Source organism: Heliangelus exortis, chromosome 2 (genome assembly GCF_036169615.1).
Source record: "Heliangelus exortis chromosome 2, bHelExo1.hap1, whole genome shotgun sequence".
Lineage (NCBI taxonomy): Eukaryota > Metazoa > Chordata > Aves > Apodiformes > Trochilidae > Heliangelus > Heliangelus exortis.
The window spans coordinates 43,216,755-43,240,439 of record NC_092423.1 but is presented as its reverse complement, the minus strand read 5'-3'; the positions used below and the strand labels follow the sequence as shown (position 1 = coordinate 43,240,439).

At 40.9% G+C, this 23,685-nt stretch overlaps 1 protein-coding gene across 1 annotated transcript in view; it reads right to left on the bottom strand.

Annotated features, from left to right (window-relative positions):
- SH3BP5 (SH3 domain binding protein 5) overlaps window positions 1–22,296 on the bottom strand; it is a 51,853-nt gene extending 29,557 nt beyond the window's left edge. Inside the window, exons 1-3 of the mRNA XM_071735791.1 lie at window positions 22,080–22,296; window positions 19,837–19,899; window positions 9,451–9,579 (exon numbers count right to left, since the gene is read on the bottom strand). Coding sequence (XP_071591892.1) covers window positions 9,451–9,579; window positions 19,837–19,899; window positions 22,080–22,160 — 273 coding nt within the window. The 5' untranslated portion in view covers window positions 22,161–22,296. The remainder of the gene's footprint in view (window positions 1–9,450; window positions 9,580–19,836; window positions 19,900–22,079) is intronic.
- Window positions 22,297–23,685: the final 1,389 nt, after the last annotated feature.

The following is a 23,685-nucleotide window of genomic DNA, read 5'->3' as shown; positions in this document are numbered from 1 at the left end:
TCCATATGAGATTTGTTTTGGCAGCAGTTCCTAGCATGATCAGCCATCACTTCATAATAAACTCCCACCTGTTGAGACCACTGAACACAACAAAGACTGAGGTGGCTGAACAACTTCCCTGAAGCTGCTAGACTTGTGCTGCCTTCACCAGTCATCCCTGAGCCATCACCACACAAAACAGGTATAGAGGATATCACCCTGCCCTTCAGTGCCCCAGGCTCAAATGCTAGCTACTATTTTTAAAAGATGGCTGGGGCTTACAGTCTCTCAAAATAGCCTTTACTAGTGGGCAGGAAAGGCTGGGAGGGGTAACAGTAAGCAAGACCAAAGCAATTCAGTCTTTCCTTTAAATTATCATTTTCCCAAATGCTGTAGAGACCTGCCTTTTGGCAATAGCTATGCAAAGTGCTACAGCTATGCAAAGGAACCCACAATCTAAATCTCTAGGGTTTTTCCACACTGAAAAGGATGCAAAATTAAGCCAAGCGTATCTTCAGACAACAGAAGAGGAAAACCAAATTAATCTCTCTTTTCACATCCCAGCACCCTTCACCAGCATCTGCCACTAAGGACAACAACCACATCACCTGTATCACTTTTCTGCCTAACTCATCTGACATCTAACAAAAAACCCCAAACAAAAGCAAAACAAAAAACCCCTCAAACGAACAAACCAAAAAACCAAACAAAAAAACCCAAAGTGCCCTGCCCTAGCCACCTTCTTGTTACTCCATAGACAGGAGGGCATTTCTACAGCAACTTACCCCAGTACACCTGTAGATCAGTATTTCAGGTGTAGTGGCACAACACTTCTACTTTTTCACAACAAAAGAACAAGGAAAACATTATTGAAAGACAGGGAAAATAATTAGGTAATTGCATTGCATTCTTGACAGTTAAGGGAGAGGAGGCTGAACTGCTGACTGGCTTTGTATTCCTGTCAGCTAAGAACTGGCAGATGCTTCATGAGTTTGAAGAAAGCAGGAGAAAGAGACATCAAAAAAAGAGAGTAATTTTTTTTCATCTCTTCTAGATAAAGTTTTCAAAACACTTACATGAAAACAGTATTTTCTTCTATGTCTAGAAAGAAAAACAGAAGAGGGATGAACCTTTAATTCAGAGTGCCCAGCTAACAAATTTAAATAATGGGGCCTTCCAAGGCACATCATCTACCAATGATGAGAAGACCAATTACAGTTTTTACATCAACAGCTTGTACAAGCTAACCACCCATGAAGAGAACAGCGTTCACATAAAATAAAAATGTTGGACATATAAATACTAACCCAAAATAACTAAGAGAGTTCACTACGGAGCAGAAAGCACAGATAGACACAGAAGGCCTAACTTTTTGAAGTGGCACATATATGTACAAAATTTATTGATACAGGTATTCCAACAACTAATTAATTGGCTAAAAATTAGTTCCTACTACCCAAAGGTGCCAAGAACATAGTACTTTTAGCTGGTTTTGCTACAGGTGCCACCTAATCTGCAGCAAATAAAAATAATATAGCACTCCATATGAATCAGATAAGGACTTTTTTTTCAGTTTATATGTGAAGTAGGAGCTGTTAGTCTTCCCAAACATGGGGCAGATTTCCAGTTGCTTGGGCTTAAGAGGGTAGAAATCTGCCAGTCACACTGACCTACTATCCTGCATTAGCAGGGTTGATGGAAAGACAAACACATTCAGGAGATTTCCTTCGCAGATCAGATCTTTGGCGTAACTCTCCAAATCCAACCAGGCAACATCTGTTATCTTCTCAGCACTTTAAGGACAGCTAGTTTGAGACACTCGAATATCACACTGCTCAACCAGATGATAAAGCAGGAAAACAAATGTCAAATTAAGGTCTTAAAAGTTTAAGTAAATAAATAATAGCAGTGATAAGTCAGCCAGATAAAATCCCAGGTAACTCCCCCTGGAGCTCCCTGCTTCCTAGGCTTCGTCATGATTTTAGCCTGAAGGAAAATGCAATAGAAAAATAATGCAAGACCTGAAACACAGTTTTCAGGCTTAAAGTGTTCATGTGGAGCAAACCATACACAATGAGCACAAGCTCTGTCCAGTAGTAATGAAACACTGAGCCATATGTACTTGAAGGCAGGGTAATGACTCCTACATGCTACTCCCAAGGTTTCAGTGACCACTGTGCAAACATGACAAGAGAGCACAAGTTGCACTCCATCAAACTTTGAGTGTGGCAAAATATTTTCTTTACTTAATCCAAAGTGCATCCTGCTTCAGATGTAACGTTAGAAAACTCGGTGGATTCCCTGGTGGAAGTCCAGGAAGTGACTCCTCACCCTCAGTACTAAAATTGCTGATATAAAATTCCCTTATTTGGCTGATTTCCTCTTCAGATGGGTGCCTGGCCCCACAGCCAGCCATGCACCATGTGGAAAGGAAAGGGAGACAAATATACTGAGAATGCCCTTTGGGATCACAGCAATGGGAAATCCACATTTCACTACCAGGATTGACGTCACATTGACATGGTTTCCCCAAGATTTAATTATGTGTAATTAAATCGTAACAAAAAACAGCAAAAAAGAAATTTGATGGGAAGAAGGGGTTCAGGTCTAGAGCAGGTCTACAGGGAGCAAAAGGGGTAAAAGGACATATAAACATTCTTAGGCCAGCAGGTACAACACACAGCATCCACACTTGCTTCATCCTTTCAGGGAGCACTTCTTGCACAGCTCACCTACATTCCATAACCTTAACATTTTGTTACAGTGCTGGGTTCCCCAGCTGCCCACATGGCAAATTCTGTGTCTCCTTTCCCTTTGGGGTACACTAGCCATGTCTTCCTAGGCATGGCTCCTGCTGCTTCCCTCCCTCCTCTGCCTGGCCTGCCCCAGAGCTAACTGAGGCCATCACATCAGACCCTAGACCCCAGACCCCAAAGTTTCTCAGCCACCAACAGCTAAGTCCCAGATCAGGAAGAGAGCTGCTCCCCTGCTTCTGAAAAGCCTCTCCACCCCACCAGCCTAATTAATCCAAAACCAAGTCACAGTAATTTCTGTATGGTTGATTTACAGACTTGGGGAGTAAGCTCCCCACACTTCCCCACCTTCCTAAACAAGAAATCAATGTCTCCTCTACCCTCTAAGTTGCTGTGAGGCTCCCCAAGAGCAGTACGGCATTTTCAATTAAAAGGACAAACTATCAGCAGAGACAGACCACAAAAAACATGTCTTATACTGCCAGCCTAGAATGATTATTGCAAATGGACAGAGAAGCAATATCCATACAAAATACCTTCTGCTGGCTCTGCCACCACAAACATGGGTGGAAATACTACTAGAAGCCTGTAATAGTTACGACCCCACATTGACAGGGGCTGCTCTCCTCTGATAAAAGGGATGCTTTTGCACACATCATTTTCTACTTCTTTGTCCATATGAAAGGTGAACAAACTGTAAGAGAGGCCAGAATTAGCAGTCCATTAGCAGCAGTGCTGAGCAGATGATCATTACTTACCAATGAAAACAGAGCACTGAACTATAGCTATGGAAAGCAGTCCTGTTTTCTGAGTGTTTGGGTTTTTTTTTGTTAAAGAGTTGGAAAGATTTGTAGAAGGTCAAAGTCAATTTTCTGTATCCTTGCTTGGAAACTGTGAACCCATCAGGCAGTTTTTGGTTTCTGAACAGTTAACCAAAAATGCTCCTTCAGCCAGGCAAGGTCAGTTGGATGTTCCACTGTAACTGTGCCAATAATTTTGCTTTTTACTAGCTCCATGGAAAGCTGCCAAACAGGAATGCAAGTCTGTCACAGTTCTGCTGACATTTAATTTTTTGCTTCTCAAGTTCCCTCTCCCTCCACCTTTTTTGCCAAGATAAGCTTACCAGATAATACGAATCAGTCTTAACTCCTTGTTGTCTTAAACACAGCTACAAGAACTTCAGCTCATAAAGGCAGGATCAAAAAGGAGATTCCTTTTTGATGACATGGCTACCTCCAGTATACAGATGGATAACACATCTAGTTCCTCGGAACCAGAGGAAAAGATCTAGATATCCACTGCTGTTGGACCTGGACTCAGGAGCTGTCACCCACACTCAATGGTGCCTTCCTGTCCACAGCAGAGCCAACTGGTGCTGTGATACTATTAGCTCTCACTCTGTGAGCAAATTTGGATGGGAAAATCGGGTGCTACAGGAAGCAACACTTCAAAGACCACAGTTTCCAGTTCCTAATTAATTTTTAAGGCTGATGGCAATTTTGAATCTCCAAGTTATGTGAATTTTAAAAGCTTTTGTCTCCTGAGCCAAGAAAGTTACAATCTGTAACTTTCCACATTTGCCACACTTCTTTCAGACCTCTCAAGCTGAACACCAAGAAACTGAGATGCAATGGCCACTTTGGAAAGTTTTGTTCATTTACAGGCACTGCAAACCTGACTTCTGCAAAGAATGGTGTCAGTCTCATCTGCCAAGGAAGAGTCTTCCAACTAGGTAACTGAGCTTTTATCTGCTCACACCGCTCCCACCTTCACCATGAAGTGGCTCAGTTGCTCCTCAGTTCCTGTTCTACAAGATTACATCATCTGCTTTTTATCCTGATTCACTTTGGATTTAAGATTAATTGAACCAGTTGATCCGGGATTCACCTAACAACTTGCAAAAGGCTGAACGACCCAAGAGAAATGTCTTAATTTCCTCTGCATTTAAGGAAAATGTATGTACCTCAGGAAGGTGTTTCAAATGCACCTACCCTCTCACCACTGACTACAGTCACTGATTAAGGGCCCTAAGTTTTGTGAAGACAAACTGAATGGGAACCCAGGTTTTGATTATCTGAAAACTCACTCCTAATAATTCTTTCCTGTCAGCTGATTTCTTCAAACAGACATGGCAAACCAGTACAAAATATGACAGGAGAGAAAGATTAGTAGTGAGGTGAGAGGAAGGATTTCTATTATATAAAAATTCTATTATATAAAAAAAGCGGCAGCAAACTGAGCAGGATAGCAATCCTTGCTCTCAGGGATGCCTAGATTTCAGCAGGGAAGAACATACCCATTCCAGCCTGTTGTTCCAAGCATTTTGAAATAAAAGGTTTCTGCTTAAGAAAGCAAGCTAACAACATGAGAAGAATGAGTGGTAAAGCTGAATTAGGAAGACTGACCCAAGGGGAAGCAGAACATGCATACCCTTGAGATACTGCTCTCTAAACACATGCTACAAGTGTTAGTGAGAGATGCATACAGATGTGACCTAGCATAGATCTTTCATCTATTTTTGTCTGAAGCAAGTTTTCTGATACTCTTTTGTAAAAGCTAAATGAGGCAAGGGGTGAGGTGGAATATCACAAAGCAAAACCATCTCCCTCCCAAATAAGCTCAGTGCTGAAGGTGAGCAAGACATACACACCTAGTCCCAGTCTGAGCCAGTACCGGGAACTAAAATGCAAATCTTCATAAAAAAAAAAAAAATGTTCAATAATAGGAGCTGAAGCTTAATTAGAAGCAACACTTCCAGAGTTGTATTCGGATTAGGGTCACTGCAAATGCATGGACTGTTCTATTTGTCAGAGTTGATGGGTACACATTCTTATCAGATTTTTTTGTTCCAGCAGAAGAAAAGTGGAAAGGCAAGTCCTTCAGTTTGTCCTGGGGTTCACAAGTGACTACGTATGGGTAACAGTGTTTTAATGGCACCTCTCACCCAATGACCCCGAAGTGCTTTTACTTCCCTTAATGAACTCAGCTTCACAGAAACTTGACAGCTCCATTAGGTATGGGAACTAAGAGACAGATGAAGTAATTTATCTACCCCATGCAGCAGTGCAAAGCTGACTCCTCCCAGCCCAGTGATTTATGCAACAGACCACACTTGCTTTTGCACAGCATCCTGTCCCAGAGCATAGTGTCACTAGGGAGGTAACACACTTCTCAGACCCCATCACCTGTTCAGACACTATTGCAGACACTGTTGTGTAGGTGCTTTCTTTCCCCAGCCCTGCAAAATGCTAAGTCAACAGTGGCTTCACACGCCCCTTACCTTATTGCTTGTGTACATACACAATCCTCTGCTCTATGCCAAGGTTCTTCTACTGAACATGTACATTATGGCATAAGTTAAACATGAAAAGACACTACACCAAATGCAAAAAAGTTCTCAAAGCACAAATACATTAAAATTCGATTAAACAACAAATTTGGATGAAAATGCTCCAAAACAGTGAAGTGAATATTACTGCTTTGGTACCAACAGACAGCATCCTGATGCCCTGTGCCACTGCTTCAGAGGATGAGGAACCCAGATCCTAAAGCTAAGGAACCATTGTTCTGTTAAAGCAGTTTCACCCTGAGATAGGCCAAGCTGAAATTCTCTTGGCATGCATTACACAAACAAGATCCTACAGGACTCTTGCATGGGAGAATTATTTTGTTTTGAATTCACTGTTTTCTGGTAACAGAGGATTGCACAAGATGGGGATAAGGGTGAGGAGACGAAAGGGCTCAAGGTCCTGAAACTTCTCCAGGGAAGTACTTGACTCAGGGGCATGTTTTTTGCTGACCCCACATCAGTGCCCTCATACAGTTTTAATGAGTTTTATCTTAAAAAATGAAACATGTTTTTCCAGAAGAGAATCATGCTGGTGCCTAGTGAAAACAAGCTCCTCATTCAGACTAAATACAGCTTGCATCAGCCAACTCACTCTACAGCTGACACATTATATGCAAGTAACTCTGGACAACTCCTGCATTTCTGCCAAAGTAGCTGTCATTAATTATGCAGTTCTTTGTTCCCAGAAGACTGCAATTCATAGGTCATATTTTTACTTCCCTTTACTGAGAACAAACAAACAAGAATTTACACTTCCCTTTCTTTCACAACCACAGTCATGCATTTTTCCCTTATTGTTTAATTAAAGCTCTTTAAACCACCAAGACCTTTGTGCCTGTGTTTTCAGAGGCAGCCTAACGGCTTTAAAATAACTGTAAAGGCAGAAAGTCTTCAGAGGCTAGATGCTATTTCCACAATTCCTCCAGAATTTAACAAATCAAGTATAAAAGAACAATGAGGGCTGGCACCTAAACATATTAACATTCTGGTCTGTTCCTCCAGTTTCATATTTCTCTATCAACTCCTTCCTCCTGCTTTAATATAGCAAATTTTCTCCCAGTTCAACAGAATTTTTCTAGACTAAATTAAGACAAGAAAAACACTTTAGGCAGATTTTTTACTGATGACTGGCACCAATCCTTCCAGATTCCTGGTTTCCAGATAGATTCGCTGCCCTCTAACATCAATATTCCTCTTGGCCCTCACATTTCTTTATCAAGATTTTATTAGAAAAAGAGCCAAAATGAAACCAGAGACTAATATTCCATCTCTGTCTGCTGAACAGATACAAAGGGGGAGCTCTATTCCATGACTGGCTCCATAACACAAGAGGGAAAAAAAAGTTTAATGAATATTTAAAAGAGGAATCACTGAGATTAAAAGAAAAAAAGGGCTATCAAAGAATTAAAAGAAAAATGAGTGTGCCACAAATTACAAATTAGCAGATCTGGGATAAATAGCATTTAAACCTAGATAATCACAGAATGGAGTGGGAGAAAAACATGATTTTCTCTTAAAAGCCCAATATTGGAGCAGCGGTTCCACAAATCCAAGGACTTCAAGTGGTTTGGGTTTCTTAGTGGTCTTGCAAAGCACCTTTGAACAAGCATGACAGAATGGATTTTAGAGCAGCAAAGACATAGCAATAAAAAAATTCACTTTCAGGACATAACCTGCTGCCAACTTCAGGATAAAGGATAAAGTTCACTGCTTCAGTGTCTGATTTACAGACCTCAGATTAATGCTTGTTTGTTTTGGGGTTTTTTGTTCTGCGGAGTATGCGTTTCTACCATTGACTTTCCCAAGTATAACTCCTTAACTCCTATGCATACTGTGCCTTACATATCCATTTAGAGTAATGTAAGTGAAAGATTCTACTCAACGCAGGGTTTCAGGGATTTTATTTTTTAAATTGCATATACTAATTAACAGAATGTAACACTTTTGTCGTCTTCTTTTTTTATTAACTTGTGCTCTTTCTGTAGGACACCACTCCTTTATCTCTAGCACACACCATAAGCCCCACAAGCAATCTCCAAACAAAGTTTATCTATTTGCTACACTGTTTCCAGTCTGAAGGATTAAGCTTAATAACCCCTACACATCATCCCTGCTTCCTGAGACAACGCTCAAAAAACAATTCTGTACAATTTAAAGGATCACCATGACCACATATTATCTTGCATATCCCACCTCACCAACCCAATTCCTGCTCCAGCAGCTTTCAAAACGATGAAGCTTGCATTCATGCCTCCCTTTCCTGTGCCTTGTTCCAAGGAACATGTTGTCTTCTCTCTCCTTCTTTTACCCCGTATTTTACTTTTCAGCTTCTGGCACACACTTACATGACTTTTCTCAACCCTCAACCTCATCCCCTACCTACTTTTACAAAGAAAACCCTTCTGTAATTTTCTGTTTTTTCACACATGCTACCCACCTCTCACTCTCCCCTAACTACCCAGCCACATAAGCTTCCAGCCAAGTACAGAGCAGAAGCTCTGGGCACTTATTCCTCTATTTCTGCCTCTCTGCCTCAAGAGAAAACAGAAGTAGCACCCAGGAACAGCCTACCCCTTGGGGAAAAAACAAAAAGCTTCTGACACCAGCACACACTAGGATAGACACCTAGAGCACTGCCTAGACCACCACACACTCAACTCTGAGCTTTTTCCCTAAATTAGGGGAGCTGCCTGGCTTTTTGCAAGCTTTCTTTCTTTCTCTGCAGCCAGTAGATGAGACCTTCGCTTCCATGCCTCATCCTTCTCTGCCTCACCACAGGCCTATCAACAAACAAGTAGTAGTTGGGGTAAGGAAAATATTGTCCTGAAGACAGCACAGAGAGCAGAGCTCAGTTTCTGCCAAAACCATCAGACTTTCAGAGCCACATTTAGCTCATTCCTACTTCAGCACAACATAACCAGTAACAAACCCAGCAGGTTTCTCCCAGGTACTACCCACTCCAGTATCTTTCCCAGCAGCTTCCAGTTGCAGTCATTTAGCTGCTAAGTATTTTGTTTTAAGAAGAAAAAACAGATACATGAAGTCCACACTGTATTCTGAAACAATTAAGACTACTTATAGCAAAGAGCAGGACTGAAAAAGTCAATTTAAAATGAGAGGAGAAAAGAACTAGACTTTTGCTATTGATCATTTGTGTCTGCTGTAGCTGTTCCTGGATTGAAGAATATGTGCAGCTGGGGCTGCAAAGAACCATATTTTTGCCATCAATTCACATGGCTGACACACATGACACAGACCAGTGTCAGCCAAGTGCATATGCTTAAGGTGTTATTAATAGCAGGAAAGCAATGCAATCACCATGTACTCTCCAACTCTCAGTGCAAGATTATAAGGCAGAAAAATTCTCACCTGCCTGGCTACCCTCCGAGCTTCCCAGTAAGGTTTAGAGTCTTCTACAGCTTTTCCAATCTTCTTTACCAGTTCATCCAGTTTTACTGTTGCTTCAACCAGCACAGAGCGGAACTTCTGGCGTGCGTCCTTCAAAATGTTGCAGAACAGAAAGAAAAGACAAAGACAGGTTACAGCTTGAAAATTTATTTCTACCTACTTGTTCTTAACTTCAGGTCACTCACTCACACATGAATAAGACACATTCAAAACTGTTATTGGCACTTGGACTAAGCTAAAACTCCTTAGTAGAGATAATAATATGAACCCAGAACTGCATTGGGAAGCTATCGTCCTGGACACCAAATCTCTGTATTTTAGTTTTATACAAAACCTGCAATACCCTGTGCTAGATGTCACCTCTGCCAAGATTTCTCTGAGAGCAATAGTTTGTAAATTACTCACTCAATAAGAAGGAAAACAGCAGCCTAACAAGTTCTGAGAGGGAGTTCAATGACAAAAACATCTCATCCAGACAATGCTACAGTGGGACTAACAGGCAGGCCAAATCCCCAGAGCAGACTGGCAAAACAGCTGGAATTACCATCTCCTAAACCTTAGCATGTCACACCTCTGGTACTGTTTCCCACCCCAGAGACACCATTTCAAGATGCAGATGAGGATGGACAGGATCTGCTTTCTGCAGGAAGAAGAGGACAGTTTCCACATGGTTATATTTTCAAGCCAGTTGCTCTTTCCTTTTATAAACACACCCTACATCAATAGCAGCAAAAAAGCTTCCAGGTCCTTGTGGCAAGACTTCCTGCCATAAAAGCCCATCTTTTCAGCTGTGGTTTGTATCAATGGGTAAGGATGCCTACTTTCCATTTGACTGTTATTATTTACTACATTTAAGTAAATTCCATCTATTTAAGAAATGGGTGACGTGTCCTCTTTACATGATTAGCTGAAGCATTTTTGAATTTTCTCGGTTGCAATTTCCACACCTTTAAGTGAAGTGATTCTGATTTTATACCCAGCATCCAACACAGCCTCTAAATTGATGGAATTATTGCAGAGAGATGCAAATTCAGGCTGGGACCTGACCCAGGATTTAATCAGACAAAGAGGAAGGGCCATGTGAGCTCTTGACAAGCCTTGTAATTCTTACTAGAGAGTAGGATTTATGCAGACTGGTGGAGTGACATGTTTTTTATCAGGAAGCAGCTGGCTTGAAGAAGTGCTCTAATTCAGGAGGTCTTTATCATTATTGTTGAGGATTTCTAGAATGCACAACTGTTCATTCCTTGGAAGAACCAAAATATCTTGGAACCTACCACTAGGGACTCAGAAGTGAAAAAATCTCAAATAAGATATTACTTCTTTACAGATAAAGCAACACACTTCAGTAAAAGCTTCTTTGCTTCCTTTTTATTATTTTATAAAACCTTAACCAGAAAAAATAGTATTTTAGACTGATTCAAATAGTTTTAGAATTTTAAGGTACATCAATTTAAACGAGGTAAAACCATTGAAAATTAAATGCACATTAAGCTGTTACGTTTTTTTTAAACTCAAATCCAGTAAATAATCTCATTTCTCAGCAAAAGCCTGAAACGTATCACTCAAACAGTATGTATCAAGTTAATGACTTTCTCAGTGAGAATAGTGTGAGTATTTCCAAGTAAACCACTAGATGATATATGGTTCACAGTTCAAAATGGGTTTCACAAGAACTTAAATAAGACTGCAAGCATGATGACTATATTGCAAGAAAAATGTTAAGTATTGCAGTATGTGTAACAAAAAGAAACTCTTCCTATAAGAGCAGAAACAAAATTAAAAACTCATTTCCAAATAAGGAGCCTGAAGATTTTTTTTCCTCTTTCTTTGTGAAAGCTGAATATTATGATACTGCTATGGAAAGAAAATAGTTAAAGAAAAACATACACGTGTACATATTAATAAAAAAAACTATGCAGCAATTCATAAAAAAAATTCAGTTCCCATGTGTGTAAAATAAACATTTGAAACAAAGAAACCATCACTACCAAATTTGTGCTTAGAGACCTACCCCAGCTTTATTCATGCAATAACTATGTACACTCCTATCCAACAGAAAAATGAGGACTAGCCTCCACCTGGAGTTTAATAAAGAAAAAACCCAAAACCACCAAGGACAGAGCAGTTAAGCTGACAGCAACTTTTGTTCCCATTAACCTCCCACCAACTCAGAAGCACCACATACAAATTACTAAACTGGAAGTAATCCTGTAACTGACACCTGAGGCACAGGTCTGGCAAATGGTTAAGCACACATTAAGCCAGAAGCACAGCCCTGGTTCACACAGCAGCTTGTTACACAGCATAGGGAGCTGCAGCTGAAGAATATACTGTTGTGAGCTTCCATCTTACCATTTTCCCCAAGACTTCTTTCTGCTTCCTATTCTGAGGCTTTGCGTTCAGCCATCCTCTTTTTTTCCAGTGAAGAACAATAACGAAACCCAAAACACTCCAGAACTTTATACCCATGTCATCTTCCCCATGACTATTTAAAATGACATTTATTCTCAGGCTCCTGACTGACAGGAACACAAGCCTGCAGGCTCCACCACTTTCTGCATGAGAGAAAAAGCAGATGTTCTGCTGGGGTCAGTCCTCCTACCAAAAGTTCCCAATCCATTCCCTTTGGACACAGCAACAAGATGCCAAGGTCTCCGAGAAGGTGTAATGTGAAATCCATGGCTTCTCCTGCACTACACACACCAACCACTCCCACCCCCCACTAGTCCCAACTACACTACAAAAGCAAGTGACCCCACACTCAACATCTGCACTGTGCTTGTTCCTGCTGCATCCCAGTGCACCCACACCACCCAGGCTCCTCCACCCAGATGGATTCAGCTCTCATGGTCTCAGTGACTGCAGCTTCTGTCTGGGAGCTCTGGCAACACCTCCTGCAAGCTGGGGCACAGCTCCCTTCTGCAAACACATGGCTGCTGCACTCAGTACCATCGGCCCTGACACAGAAGTCATCACTCTTGGGACTGCATAGAATTCCCCTGGAAGATGCCCCTGAGGAAGTTTAAATAAGAAATACAGGTGCAGCAGCTGTTTTCACTCTTCATATGAAACTGGGGAGGTCAGAAGCACCAAGGCACCAGAAGCTCTGGGCTTGGTACACTTGCTACTTACATGACATGAAAAGTCTTTCTGTGGTTCACAGGAAGGATGGATCCACGGTCAAAGCAATACCTTGGGAATCATCATAATTCCCTGCTCCGTATCTGGCTTCCTGTGTTACTGTCAGTGAGACATTTTGACCCATGTATGAAGTAGTTCAGAGCTACAAATCCTCTTTGTGGTGTTTTCTGTAAGAACACTGGCATCAAAAACTCAGAGGTTTGAGAACAGCACAGCAGGCCAGTTCATCCATGGTCCCTATCAGAAGGGAAGCCTTAGATCTGTGTTAGGAAGACAACCAACACCACCTTCAACTTACCTATAAAAATCCTCTGGTATGATGTACCTTCCTACAAGTGTTACCATTTAAATGCCAGACTCTTGCTTCATTCAGACCTTTACCAAGCACACACGGGTAACAGACAAAAAAAAAAAACAACAAAAATCACCAAACAAAAACCCCACAATTCCTGCAATTTACTGCCATGAGCAAAACTGACACGGTGCAGCGTAAGCCAGAAAATTTTTCTAGCACAGTGTTCAGTTCCTATTTTCTGTATTTCACTTACTTGAAAGATGATGCTTTCCCAGCAGAAATGCTAGTTATTGATAAAAGCAAGTACAGAGCCTTAGGTGCAGAGCCTGTGAATCACATTCACCATTTTTAGGGGTCTTTTTTGAAAACAAACAAGAAAAAAACCGAAAGAGAAACCCAAACAAACAAACAAACAAAAAAACCCCCACAGTTTTTCTCATAACTGAATACATAAACATATCAGATAAACTGTAAAAGAAGCAACGCAGCTGACAGAAGACATCTCAAATACCCAGACAACATTTCAAAACCCTGTTTTCCCCTCTACTCACTAAATCTTCTGTGATTGCTGTCAAGAACACCTTGTTACTGATTTAGCATACAGGGAGGTGATATTGAAAGCTGACTTGCTACTACTTCTAAAGTTTGTTGCCTCCTAGCTGAGAAGCTTTATAAAGCTGGACAAAATTTGATCAATGCATTTCATCCTTAAAAAGTGTAGCAAGGTGAAAAAATAAAAAAAAGTAGTAATGAAAACTTCTCACTTAAGTTAAAAGTCTTTATATCTAAGACCCTCACTACCAAGGTGTGTGTCATACATGTGCACTAGCAGACAGAGTACTTAGTAAATGACCTGAACTGCTCAGGTTACTTTTCAACATCTTGCTCTAGTGCTAAAAGAGCTCCACTTTCATCAGCTTCCTTCCTGGAAATCCTTAGCACTTTGGTCCCAAATGGAACATTTCACCAGGGCAGTTTTTAGGGAGCATGCCAGATTTCTACCCTGTATATGCTTTTGCTGCAATAGTTCATTACTGAAAGCAGACTTTGTTTCCAGAAACTTGCTGTTGGGCAGCTATTTGCTACTGTATCAAAGGAGGAACCACATTTAACAACAGAGCATCCGTACAGCAGCATTCTGGAGATCCACCCTTAAATGTGGGAAGAAACATAACTACAATTTTACACTTACACTGTGCCTGTTGGAGAATAAAGCATGCTTGGTTTTCTTTTTCATGAGTGATGGTGATGAGCTGGTGTTAAGATGCCAGATGACAGGCAAATAACTATTTCTGCCCATCAAATAGTGTGTTTATTTTCAAACATTTTTTTTTTTAAATGAGCCTAACACATCAACCAGGTATGAAGCATCTTGGTACCAAGCACATCTAAATCTCCTTTACAAAGGTTGTCCTATGACCTTGCTGACAATTTCGTGTGCAAAAGCTCCAACAACCCATTAAGGCATCCTGGAAGGTGCATGGGAAATTAAATTCCTGACTGAGAGATAGGCTTCATCTATCCCCAAGATTCATCTGCCTTCTACTGCTACAGAGACCTACCAGCTGCAAAATCTCATTTCCAAGTTAACATAGCATGAGTATCAACAACATTCAAGTATGTAAGTAGGTAAGCTTCCTAATTACATACACTCCAGATAGATGCACATGCATGTACTCAGAAATCTAGCTCAACATCAGGCAGGTTCATGATATTTTAAAAAACAACCTGATACTTCAGCAATCCAAATAAACCAGAGTACCAAACCTTGAAAACTAAGAGCAAGGAAGGGGTTAAGTAACATCTCAGATTTTAAGCATGGGGAATTTATTTTTTTTCCTACACAGCTACTAATTTGCCACCTAAGAACAATAAAAATTGTCACGTGGAAGCTGCTCTTACCTCCTGCTTGCACACAGCTACAGACTGAGACTACAAATACACTGGCGTTTTTAATTCTCTTAGAGGATGGGAGAGGAAAGTAGGAAGGGGAAGGCACAAGATTTCTCTGCCTAACCCTTCCACTCCCCTCATCTAGAAACCCATCTCTGCTTCAAGAATGTGAATCAAGTAAAGCCCTTTGACTCACTCAGGTGACAAAATCTTTCCAGAGCCATAGCAGGGGACAAAACTTTTCCTTACTCATCTGTGGATGAAAGCAGAAGGCAAACCGACAAATGATCCACATGCAGAAGTTATTTCCTATGGAAATAAGTAGATCATAAAGAGACATGGAAAGATTTGTCCTGCTACTGCTGGACAAATCCATCATGCATGTATATCACACTCCAAAAACCAGCAGGAATATCAGACAGAGTGGTGCTTCTCCCTTATCTGTGCACTCTTTTATGGGCACTGGAAAAATGCTGCAAAGAGATGCTGATAAGGTGGTGAATGTTTCTACAGTTAGACATTTCCCCAGGCCAGGCAGGCATGCTCAGAATGAGATTCCTGCCACTCACAGGTCATTTTCCCAAAACCTGAAAGATCGAGGATTTATTTTTTTAAAGTCTCCTTAAAATTCTTATTTGTGGCAGGGTCAAAAGCTTGAGCTTTATCCCCAATTCAAGTACTTTACTGAGGACTTGAGAAGAGCAACACAAAATAGCCCTTCCCCTGCTTGAGAAGGGTTCAAATGCGGACAAGGCTCACAAGTGAAAGAGCAGCACAGCTGATACACCCCTTTCCTTTGAATCTATCCAATACCAACACAGGGTGACCTTTAGGATAAATCCAGGACTAAAAGTAACACAAAGCCTTGCATATCAGGACTAGAAGACCCAGGCAAGTATACAAGAAGGATCCTAATCAAGCTCTGCTTGCAACAACCATGACTGAGAGCAGCACTGTTCAGCTCTAGCTCTCATGTGTAGTCATCTCCCCTTAACAAACTTTGGCGAGGTCGTAGCTCCAGCAACACAAAAACTCTCTCTAACAAAAACCACATTTGGGATAGCTGGGATTCCAGTGGTAATTTCAATGGTATGTGCTATAATTCCCCTCCTCACTGTGCTGCCGGAGGGTCCCTGGGTGAATTTGTTAAATCTAAATTGTATTTTCAGGAGCCAGTCAAAGACAACTATTAGTTAGCTGGACAGGCAAGCCATGCACATTTGCTAAGTACATTTGCAACACCTGATGTGAGTTCAGATGGAGATGCATTTCCAATAAACAGGAAAAAACCCAGAAATAGCAAGGCGTCGCTCCAACTTGGATTTGGCCAAAACATGCTCACAGCTCCACTATGTTTTTCCCCCATGTCTTCACAGGCACTTCAAACATAAACAGGAACATTAGCAAAGCCAAGTGTTAAATCCCTTGGAGGACCCTTACCATCCTTTTGCTGTGTCAGTAATGCTCAGTGTTGCACTTAGTATGAGCATCATTATGGATTTTAAATCAAGGCTAATCAAAGATTCATTAACAGCCAATACATTAACGCAACATATAACTGCCAGCCACTCGGTGCCCTTTAACAGCTCTGCAACTCCTGAACAGGCTGTGAGCATCATCAGGTCAGGGCATTTCTCCAGGGTTTAATAGAATAGATTAAAAGAAAAAGGGAAAAAAAAAAAAAAAAAAAAAAGAGTAATTATATCAAGTAAAAGAAAATAAGTAGCCATCTCCAATCTGTGTGTTCAAGTCATGCCACACATGCAAACACACCCCTCTCACAGGTGGTTTGGGTGTATAACTTATTGTAAAAGATCAAAAAAAGGTAGGCTGATTAACTCAAAACATATTGTACAGCAGTCTGGGTGCAGAAATTAAAAAAAAAAAAAAAAAAAAAAATTCATAATGGCAGGCTGATCAACTTCAAACAGAATTCTCTGTTTTATCACTTCTGTGATCACCAAACACCAGTATTTTTTACATCATTTAAGTATGGACATTCCTGTGGCTACACCAAGAGAGCGAAGTCTGAAAATCCTAGAAGCCCCATAACATTTCCTCCAGTTAAAGCAGCATTTTTACTTCCATTCTGCAGACACAGACCCAAGGCACAGCAAGAACAAAAGCACAGGGTTTAGATGCATTTAACAGCTACAGCCTTTTTCTTCCAGTTAGTGGGAACTGAAGACAGCAGCAGCCCCATTTAGAGCAACTTGTGCAAAGACACAGGAAGTCCAAACCAGACTCGTAGTACTTGAGATGCCACCAGGCTACTCTTCCTGCTTATCAGAGAGTACATCAAGTCACAAAACACAGGTATCTTTTTCTGAACTTCCATCAAAGAAATATGCATTCTACTCAAATGCTCCTGTTGCTTTTCCAGATTATTCTGAAGATAAATTCAACACTGGCATGTACAGACCTCAAAGTAATGCTACAGAAAGCTGGCAATCAGCATCTTATGCTGTAAATAGCCTGCTGATACTGTCTATGTTTCCATTAAAGCCAACTGTGATCAGATATTGAGAAGATGAAGAAAAAAGTAAAAAATAAAGGATAAACATAACTCCACTGTCTGCTTAAAAATAACCCCACATTTTTCTTCTAATGAAATACCTTGCAACAGCAGCACCACCACAAACTTGGAAAGGACAGCAAGAGGGGGACTCAAAGCAGTTAATAACAATGAAAATAGCAAAACTTCAAAGGCAAACTCCGCATGGCTCTCCCAGAAGCCCATGTTTTCAGCAGCGTTCAAGGATTTTGGGAGGCTTTGAAGCAGAATGATCCCACATCTAAACTCCTCCTTCCAAACTCTGGATTTATCCTACAAGGCTGCTTGGCAAAGCTTTCTTGTCTTCTCTGGAGTATGAATACAGGGATTTGCTTCTAACCACAAGTGTTCTTTCTTAAATACATTTCCTCTAGAAAGGTCTCGAGTCCATTTAAAATGCATTTATCAACATGTATATAAATTAAGCCTTGTTTACTTCATCTCATTGCATGTGTCCTTAAAATTTAAGCAGATCAAAAGCAATGACTCCAGATTAAAAATTATGCAGTTGCATGATTCCACAAACTGGCTTCAATTCAGAAAGATTTTTTGGATGAAAAGCAAAGAGGAAACAAGTCATGAAAGCATAGTGTTGATGATATTTCAACTTAATCCCATTGAACACCATTCCTCGTAAGCACTACAGACAGATCTGCAGTAAACATTTAATGCTACAGAGGTAGGAAGCAAAACATCCTCATTCTCTGCACTGAGACCTAGCATTTCTTAGGCTAATTAAAGTAAGCAATATGGTAAGATCAAGGTAATGTGGAAACACTACTCCTATTTACAATGATATATATATATCCAGGAGCCTTTCGGCCTTTAGAGCTCAGCACGTGTCATGCGTACAGTAGCTACAAATCTCCGGCCTCTGCAAACACTTGAACGCATGAATAATTTTAATCAAGCAGTAAAATCTCATCTAAAGTCATTGGAACTTATTTCACAAATATTCATTTGCATGATTATTACTGTTCTATCTGCTCCAGAATATGTCCTCAGTACAAGGTTATGACAAGATTAATGAAATCCAGGCAACTATCCATCGCATCATCTTTCAATTTCAGTACCTCGGCATGAAATAAGGAGACTGAAGAGATATATAAAACTGATCTTTTTTTCACTATATATATATATATAAAGAGTCATGAAGTCCATTTCATTGGTACTGTTGCAGACTAGCATACTGATTTTTAGAGTTCACTCATAAACTTTAAATCAAGCTAGTGACACTGAGCCGTTTTCACAGCTGAAACATATTTTAATTTTGCATAACAAGTAGTTCCCTGTTCCACTAAATTTATTTTCCAATAAATTCATGATCTACTTGCCACAAAGCACAGAAAATTGCAAACAAGTAGGGAGAAGAAAATAGTCACATGATAAAGCTGGTTTGTTTCCAAAGAAGTTCATAACCTTATATTCTGTTTGGTGCACAGAGTGGATAACTTGATATTTTAAAATACTACCAGGAACCATTCCATGCTCCAGGCACCTATCTTATGACAACACACATGAAGACAGTCTCCCCCCCTCCCCCCAAAAAAAAAAAATAAAAAAATCAGTACAGACTTTGACATTTTGAAGATGTAGAACAAAAATCTATAAATGTACCTTTAGACTATGTTCATCACTGCTATCTCAGCAAGTTTTCATACATTATTCAAAATACTATAGTGTTATCAGTAGTACTTCGGATGTAAAGTAGCATTTTATGCCAGTTTTCCTTTAGTCTAATACCTCCACTGGCTTTATATTCTTTGTTTTGCAGTTTTAAGAAAAAAAAATTAGACATACAAGTAGGACAGTTTACTTTGGTTTGTTATTAGATCAATAATGCTGAGTGGTCTGGAGTAACTACCAAGTAGATAAAGCTCAAATTTGGAGTTTTAGAAATAATTTCTCCAGAACTTTCTACTGGATTTTTAAGTGTCCAAGATAACCTCTTTTCCCATCTAGGAAGTCTTTTCCTTCAACTCCTTCAACTTTCCTTCATTATTTTCCTTACTCAGAAAGTAATGACAAAAAATGGCAAACTAACAACTAAAAAAAAAAAAATGCCACCAACGAGTAGATCCTGGCAAGTAATTGTACAGCGAAGACTTTTTTACCTGAACAAACTTTCTCTCTATATAATCACATCAACACAAACCCAAAACAGTGACTTGTTAAAACAGAACTTGTCTAAGTTTAGTTTCAAAACCCAAAGATAGGATTTGGTAGTGGGAGGAGCGTGGGGTTCTTCATGTTAGGTTTTTACACTGTCAGCATCCCTCTACCTTCTCTCTTTCTGCTCCACCTAGATCAATTTACATCTTTAAAAAGTTATCACCAGACTCTTCTACCAAATTACTATTCAGGTTCATACAATTCATGAGGCAACCCACTCAAAAATCCTGTCCTGTTCCTCACAAAATCTAACATGCACAAAAGGAAAATGCAGGGATGATCGCTGTACCTCCAACTCCGTCTCTCTGCGATTGATATCATCTGTAGATTGATTTAGTTTTTCCAGCTCCCCCTAGAAAGAAAGAAAGAAAAGTCAAATGCATATTAAGAAATTAGAGGAGGAAAATAACTTTCTGAGAAGGCTCATTCAGCACCGTGTGGTTTACAAATTCAGTGAAAAGAGGAAACCTTGAGACATTTAGAATAACTGCCACTGCTTTTCTGTTTTGTTGCTTACAAGAAAAATAAACAGAGGAGCTCCATAGCTTTATTTTAATGGAGTACATTTCCTGTTCTGGCTTGGTCCTTGCTATTAAAAATAAATGCAAGATACAGTAAGGTCTGTCTTGTTAATCAATACAGTCCATATCTGCTAGTTTCCAGTGAGACATACATACACACACACATCCCAAAAGGATTAGCATGAAGTTCTTACAATCAAGGAGACACAGAGTGGAAACACAGCCCTGATAAGAAACATATCTTGCAGCATGAGAGGCATTTTACTCTACATTTTGGCAAACCATTTTATAACACAACCAGTCAATGGGACATATGATTATATTTACTTAGTCTGCCTTCATGCCATTTTGATCTCTTAACAGCAAAAACAAAGGTGTTAAATCCCTTGAATAAATATTTACTATAGGTGGGGTTGGCATGAATGAAGTTACTGTAAAACCAGAGCTCATTCTTAATGACTTTCTTACCACAAAAAGCAACCCTCAGGAGCAGATTCCACTAACCTTGTTATTCAAGCAACATGTTACTCCATGTGAGATTCTAAGATTTCAACAGGAGTGTCGAAACACAACTCAAACATTATTTAATTTTCATCCAGTGTAACAGAATCCACCTTGAAACATTTAGCTTTATAAAGCAAGCACTGTAAATTGATTGTCGCTTGAGCCATTTCCCTCTAGATTACATGACTCTGGTTACAAACAGAAAGGAATTAATAGCAACAGTTTAGTTCTCTTATATCCTCGGAGGTCAGATTTCATTTCCAGCTCCTAGGATTTGCAAGATACATATGTGCATATAGATCTGTGTCTTCTGAAACAGACACTCGTGCAGAAATTACCTAATTGCCTTTTACATTATGCTAAGAACATTACAGCTCTCAAGGAGGAAGACACAGCCCCACGTTTTTGATTTTTTCAACCTGGCAGAAAGCTCAGTAAAAATACTGTTTCACCAACAACTGCACATCAGCTATGTGGAAACATGTTGCAAGCTGAAGAACCTAAGGCCAAAATTTAATCAATAGGCACCAACAGAGATCAGCTTCTCAAAATGGGGACAGTTAGAGGCTGGTCTTTGGCTGGGGCCCTCGCTATGTGTAACCATGTTTTAAGAATTTTGCAATTGCTCTGCTCAGCCTTGGAAAAGAAATGCTCATGATGGAGAAAGGATTGACAATTAACAGCAAGGAGGGCCCTATGCCAAGGATCCATCCCCTCAGCAATGCACACACATGCTTATATTCACTCATGACAAACGGGCCCAGCAACGCTGGAGGCAAAAGCCATAAACCTCCAGAGATCTAAAAATATATTTCATTTCTGGGGCCACAGCGTGCTCAAGTTTGCACCAGGCAATTGGTCAAGACATGATTTTGGGGGAGGAAAAGCTTTGTTTAGAAAGCATGCAAGAATAGAAAGCATTTCAGAAGGCATTCATAGAGAGGACACACCATCTTTCACTACATCTCCTTTAAAAAATTATAAAATAGTAACCATATTTTTTCTTAAAAAACAAACAAACAAAACCGGAAAGTATGTTTTCCCCCATTTGCAAATTTCTGAGCACCAGCCCTGTTCTAAGCACAAGGTCATGCTGCCATGGTCAGAAATAAAAGAGGAGGGGGATTTCAGCAGGAGGGGAAGGAAGGAGACCCAAGGGAGTGCGGTGAAGGGGTCCGCGGGGTAACAAAGGGCTGGGGCTCCCCGGGGCCGCTTCCCCCCACACCCGGCGGGCGCCGAGGAACCCGGGGCTGCTCTGCAACGCCGCCCGGCACAAGAAATTGTATATATATATATATATATACATATATATACACATACACATATGTATATACATATACGTGTGTGTGTATACGTACAGATGTCTTTAAAAAGCAAAACCAAGGAAAAAATAAAAAGCAATCATTATAACAACCATTACATACATATTAAAATAAATGACAAAAATTAAGTCTCCCTCTCTTCCTCCTTTCCCGGGGAGAGTCCGGCAAGGTTTCGCACCCCTCACCTGGATGCGGGGGTCCACCTCCTCCTCCTCGGGCCGTGGGCCCTCCTCGGCAGCGCGGCCGCGCCTGCCCCCCGGATCCATTGCGGCGGCGGCTGCCAACACCTCCCGCTCCGCAGCTGCCGGCTCCGACTCCTGCTTCCAGGGCCTGCTCCGGCTCCGGGGCCGCCCCGGCCCGGCCCCCGCCCGCCCCCGCGGGGAGCTCCTCCCTCCCTCCCTCCCTCCCCACAGCTCCCCCAGTCTCTTTGTGCTTTCGCACTGCAACGAGGAAATGAGCGCAAAATTGAGGGGGTTCCCTTTTTTTTTTTTTTTTACATTTTTTACATTTTTTTAACCCTCCTTTCCTTTCCCTCTCCACCCCCCTCACTTTTTTTTTTTTTTTTTTTTTTTTTTCCCCCCCAATTAGTGTGTTACTGCTAGCGTTTTACCGTGCTGGGTGCTCGCCCCGCCGGCCAGACCGAGTGCAGGCAGCTGCAGTGCGTGAAAGCAAAAGCAGTAGTTTGAGGTGAAGGGAAACGCTAACCACACCTTGCGAGGCTTTTCTTTTCTTTTCTTTTTATTTTTTTTTTTTTTCGCTCCCTCTTTTCTTCTTTCCTCTTTTTCAGGCTCCGCTGGGGGCTGGCATGTCTGTGTAAAAGAAGAGGGGAGAGCAAGGGAGGAGATGTAACAAAGGCGCTTTCAACAGCCTCGGTAATTCAAGTAAAATCCAGATTTTCTATTGTGTGGCAGCTGAGCGAGCCTCTATTGTACCTACTGGGTGCAGCAGAAAGAGACAGTCTGAAGGCACGTCCTCTTCTCCTCAGTAAAGAGGAACTTGCTGCAAGAAGCTCTGATAGGGTGCACACGTATGGCCCCTGGCTAGTGCAGTCTCCTTCATTAAGGGTCTCCTTAATCACGGGGGCAGTGCCCAAACTGGCACCCTAATACTGATAGGAAAAGAGCGGGAAACCAGGCGTGCAGCAGCAGGGGTGAGCTCCAGCACATCGTCTCACAGCTGAAACCTCTCCTGCGGGGACAAATAAAACTCTAAACAATTACTTTCTTTTCCCTTGTCACATCAGCCCCAGGAGACTTGACAGCACATTCCCTCGTCATGGTGAAGGAAAATCATGATACTTTGTCTTTTTTCCCCTCAAGACACAGAGAAGTCCCCCCAGAGCTCATGGGCCTGGCTGCCCACATAGGAAAAACAGGTCAAGAAGTGGCAGCTGAGCCAAGGCCCTTCCCTAAATCACACCAACTCCACTGAACTGTCTGCTTACTCCCTCTAGTAGGGTAACAAGTAATTTCAAACAGATGAGGAATACATCACCCTAAAAGTATCACTTTTTATTTAACCCCATTTTTATTAGAAAATTCATAAAAAGATAGCAAAACAAAACAAAACAAAAAAAGACTGAAGATAAAAAGTCTCAGAAGTCTCAGCACAGCAGAGAAAAGATTAAAATTCTCTTAAAGCAAAAAAGGAGATACAAGAAAAGCATTCAAGCTCTTCCAAACAATGTAGAGCAACCAGGGAAAAAAAAACTGGGAGGAAGAGGAGGGTGGCACAAACATTTGAAAATACAAGAAACATGCAAAGTGACACCAGCAAACTAAAATAATCAAG